General features: G+C 43.6%; 1 protein-coding gene across 1 annotated transcript in view; it reads right to left on the bottom strand.

The window, feature by feature from the left end:
* Window positions 1–5000, bottom strand: part of cacna2d3 (calcium channel, voltage dependent, alpha2/delta subunit 3) — an 80453-nt gene that overhangs the window by 36543 nt on the left and 38910 nt on the right. The window contains exon 11 of the mRNA XM_063216637.1: window positions 4987–5000. This exon is cut by the window's right edge and continues 100 nt beyond it. Within this exon, the coding sequence (XP_063072707.1) occupies window positions 4987–5000 (14 nt within the window). The remainder of the gene's footprint in view (window positions 1–4986) is intronic.

Raw genomic sequence — 5000 nt, 5'->3', positions numbered from 1 at the left:
TGTAAACGCTTTCTGATGGCCTCTCCTCTGCTCTCGCTGTGGAGCTGCACACCGCACTTACAACTCAGCTCACACCCTCCCTTCGGTACCAAACGGCACATGGGTATGTGTGTGTGGTGTGTGTGTGCGTGTTTGTGTGTGTGTATGTGTGTGAGTGTGTGTGTGTGGTGTGTGTGTGCGTGTTTGTGTGTGTGTATGTGTGTGAGTGTGTATGTGTGTGCGTAAAGAAGTGTGTGTGTGTGTGTGTGGTTGTATATGTGTACACCTATGTGTGTCTGTGTGTGTGTGTGTGTGTGTGTGTGTGTGTGTGTGTGTGTGTGTGTGTGTGTGTGTGTGTGTGTGTGTGTGTGTGTGTGTGTGTGTGTGTGTGTGTGCGCGCGTGAAAATGTGTCATTACATATACCTTATGCCGTGATCGGACGAAAAAGCACATTTTCCTGCTCAGTGGGTTGTATAGCGAGTGTGGATCTCATCAGTGTGGATGCATGGGGGAAAAGGGACATGGGGAGACGTGTGTGTGTGTGTGTGTGTGTGTGTGTGTGTGTGTGTGTGTGTGTGTGTGTGTGTGTGTGTGTGTGTGTGTGTGTGTGTGTGTGTGTGTGTGTGTGAGTGCCATTACAGTTGCAGCATATGCTTCAAGACAAATGAGGCCGCTCACCACTGAGCGTTAATGTTCCCAAACACCTTAGAAAAACACTCATATGCGCAATATCGCACGCACAAGTGCAGACACACAGACATGCACACACATGTGCGCACGTGCGCGCACACACATATACAGGTGTATTCTCTCTCTCTTTCTGTCTTTCTCTCTCTCTCTCACACACACACACACACACACACACACACACACACACACACACACACACACAAACACACATACAGACACACAGGGCCGGTTCTGGCTTATTTGGTGCCCTAGGCGAGTTTGATTTCTGGCGCCCCCCCACCCCCCCCCCCCCTACCTTTGAAAGAAAAAAAAAATCTTTCTTATACCTCACAGAACACAAGACTAATATCCTTAGTAAGCTTAACTAAATAGCATCAAGAACAATAACCGTTTTTCATCAAATGGATTTGTGGTTCTTTTTGATAGGCGACCAACACATCAGATTGAGTCGCATGAAAGTAGCTTCACTGTGTGGTGTGTTGGATGTGATGGTGGTGGGGCCCCCAACCCCAAATGGGAGGGAGGTTATCAATGTGTTTGAATTGTAACGTGAAATTGAAATGCCAGGAGAGTGATACAGTAGGCTACATTTGCATGTAAAATGCATGTGTAGACAATAAGCCTACCAAGGAGGTCTGCATTGATCTACACTATCTACAGCATCACAAAGCATGGCAGCATAAAAATTTTAATAAGCTACACATTTGTGCTGTCTTCCAAACCAATTTCATTTCTGGACTGGAAATAGTGGTGCATTTGTGAGTAGGAGAATGAGAAGGGGGCTATCTATGTGTTTGGAGGGACAGGGTGAGAGAAAGGGAGAAGAGCTGTCACGCTATTGAATTTCATAATATACAAAATATAGTAAATAGCCTCACTTGTCTGCTGTGCATGGTTCTGTTACATGATTAATGTAGGCTATGTCATTCTGGTCTGGAAATTAATGTTTTTTTAAGCTTACAACAAGTAGGCCTAGGTAATTCATGTGGATGGAAGGAGATATGGCAGCTAAAATTGTTTTAAACATTGCACCAGTCTTACTTTACATTGCTTGTCAACCTAAGCAAGTATTATGATATCAGGTGGGTGTTAGTGAGTAGTGAGTAGGCTACTAACAGCTACTTTACTGGATTTCATTGCTTGGCATACTTGGCTAATGTTAGCATGCTAACTAGCGATTTCTCTGATCAAAAACAAAGCTCTTTTTCTCTCTAATTCCAAATAGTAACCTCATAACTATTAGGCTTTCCATAATCACAAACGGTTGCTGATTAAATCACATAGTTCCAAAACACCCTCTGAAACTCCTGCATCATGCAATGAGTGGTTTAATGAGAACATAATAATCTCCATCCAGCAGAGCAGCACTACTGTTTGCGCTTGCCCCCTCTGTCTCTCGAGTGAGTCTCCAAATTCAAAATAGACCGCACGCTGTCACTCGTCCCGCCCCCTTTCTCAGAACTGTCTGTTTATTGGTTCACAGACTTCCCAGAGACAGTTGGAAGAGATATTACTATTGGCTGAGGGGCGCTTTGCCGTGAGGAGCGCTTTCGCCACTCTTTGTTGATTGCGACTTCATATCGCAAAAACTTCATATCGCAAAATTACGCATAGGAGAGCGCCATTTCGGCGCTCCTTCTTCACATGGCGCTCTAGGCGACTGCCTAGCCGGCCTATGCTAAAAAACGGCCCTGCACACACACACACACACACATGTACCGAATATGCACTCATGCACACAAACACACACACACACAGACAGGCTCTTGAACATATGGAATATACACAGCGACAGGACGAACGGATATTTGTTGACAAAGTGACACTGGACAAAGGGATATAATAAGCTCCTGGTCAAAGTTCCTTGTTTGATGAAGAATAAATACAATTATCCACAATTTTTAAACATGCACTGTGTAGGATGGTGGCCAGAGTAAGTATTGCAACTATGGTGCTTATTGAAACTGTGCAGCATATTGCCAAATAGCATCTTTTCATGAATATTTATAAAGTAATACATTGATATTTATTACGTACTGTTATGACCAAAGTACAGTACGCTTAGCAGCTAAAAATGTCTGTTTCTGGAAATTCAAAATGGCGGACAACGGAGAAGATCCCCCTTTTCCCCCTTGACTCGAAAATTGGCAATTTTTTCCAGTCATAATGAATACTTCGAATTTAATGGTGGCTTTAAGTATTCTGGAAAAGGGTAACATTTGTGAATGGGCAGCATGAATTCTGGAATACTACAAATATTACACAGTGCACTTTTAAAGAAACTACACTGCAGTCCCTGCTCAACAAACTATCGTATATTGCAGTCTCCTCTGACTTCAACATACAGTATACTGTGTACCTAGAACTCAAGAGGAGTCATAACAAAGCCCCAGCCTACCTCCCCAAATCCAAACAGTTTACAGTGTAGTGTCAGCAGTATCTGTCAAACCGCGGCAGGCCTGTTTGTCTGGACCAGAGCTTTGGGAGGCTCTCACAGCTACAGTATTATTCTCCACACCAGCTTCAACTAAGCTTTTATTTTGAATTCAACATTTCAGAAGAGTCTTTTGCACAAGTCCTCAGTAACACAGGTGCAGGTGTGTGGCAGGAAAAAATTGATCAAAATGTCAGAAGTTCAGAAGTTTTATTTCTAAATTTGCTCCAAGAAATAAAGTAAGAAAAAAAGAACAGTATGCGGTGTGCAGCGTTTTCTGAACTTTCATCTTTGATCACCTTTTCCTCCCTCACGCCTGCACCTGTGTTACTGAGGACTTGTGTAAAAGACTCTTTTGAACTCTAACCTTTTAGTTTGTCCCTCTCCAGCCTGCTTGTTCTCATAGTCACAGACAATTTGGGACACTGGTTGGCCAGTGATGGACAATGGCACTGATGAGCAGGGCTGTAGTACTCGAGTCCGAACTCGGCCCAAGTCCGGACTCAAGTCCGTTTTTTAATGGACTTGGACTCTTATCTTCATGGACTCGGTCTTGTCTCGGGCTCGAACCTCTTTGGACTCGGACTTGACTTGGACTTGATTTTTCTGGTCTTGGACTCTACTAAGGTGGACTTGACTACAGCCCTGCTGATGAGCACTGGAAATTAGCCTTTGGCTATAGATGCTACAATGCTCTCTGTTAGACTGTTGTAGTGAATGTAGTGCCTACATGTCTCTGTCCCTATCCTATGTAGCTGTCCCTATTTAAACTAAACAATTAACATTTACAGATATCCAGCTACTAACATGTTGTTAGATTGATAGTTGGCTATGGCATACGTGTATTTAAAGAAATACATATTCGCTCTGTCTTACAAGCACACAAATACGGAACACTGTCCCTCACACACACAAGTATGTGCAGGCTCTCTCTCTCTCTCTCTCTCTCCCCCCCCCCCAAAAAAAACCCCACCTCTTAAAACGGTTTATTCAACATGCCCGAGGTATTGTACAATGAAATGTCACTAATGGCTACATCAGCGTTTCCAGTTGTCAGGGTAGCAGCCTGATTTCTGCAGCAGTCTGGGGACACGGCAGTGACACGGCCGCTCTCCCCAAACGGAGATATTTCATTATACTCTCCCAAAACATGCAGACTAATGAAAACCAGGAACCCTGGAAGACCTTGGGAAATATATATATGCACTGTATAAATAAAACACATAATGAAGCCCTGTAAGACCACTGGAAATAAAATAAATATATAAAAACACAATGCCCGCGCTAGTGTAGGACAGGAAATGAGAAGGGTAAAGGAAAACAGGAAAGAGAAAAATAAAGGAAATTACAAGGTGTGAGAGAGAGAGAGAGAGAGAGAGAGAGAGAGAGAGAGAGAGAGAGAGAGAGAGAGAGAGAGAGAGAGAAGAATGTACCAGACAATGAGGAGAAAAAGAGAGGGAAAAGTGAAAAGAAAGAAAGAAAGAAAGCGAAAGAGGCAGAGGCTGAAAAGAGGAAGAAAGAAAAGAAGCCCAGAAAAGAGAGGAAAAATTTAGAGGAAAAATATGCCATAAGGAATGGCAGCAATGCATGGATAACTAGAGTACACACACACACACACACACACACACACACACACACACACACACACACACACACACACACACACACACACACACACACACACACACACAGAGTATCAAAGGAGAATGAACAGAGGAAGAGAGAAAATGAGAAAGTACAGTGCACATTCCAGTAGCCACTTCCATACACACACACACACACACAAACACAAACACACACACACATTCACACACACACACACACACACACACACACACACACACACACACACACACTGTCCAGTAGTCCATAGTCACCCCACCTTGCGGTCTGGCC

This window comes from Engraulis encrasicolus, chromosome 14, assembly GCF_034702125.1.
Source record: "Engraulis encrasicolus isolate BLACKSEA-1 chromosome 14, IST_EnEncr_1.0, whole genome shotgun sequence".
NCBI classification, from domain to species: Eukaryota; Metazoa; Chordata; class Actinopteri; order Clupeiformes; family Engraulidae; genus Engraulis; species Engraulis encrasicolus.
Note: the sequence above shows the minus strand (reverse complement) of the source record. Positions and strands in the feature narration are given on the sequence as shown.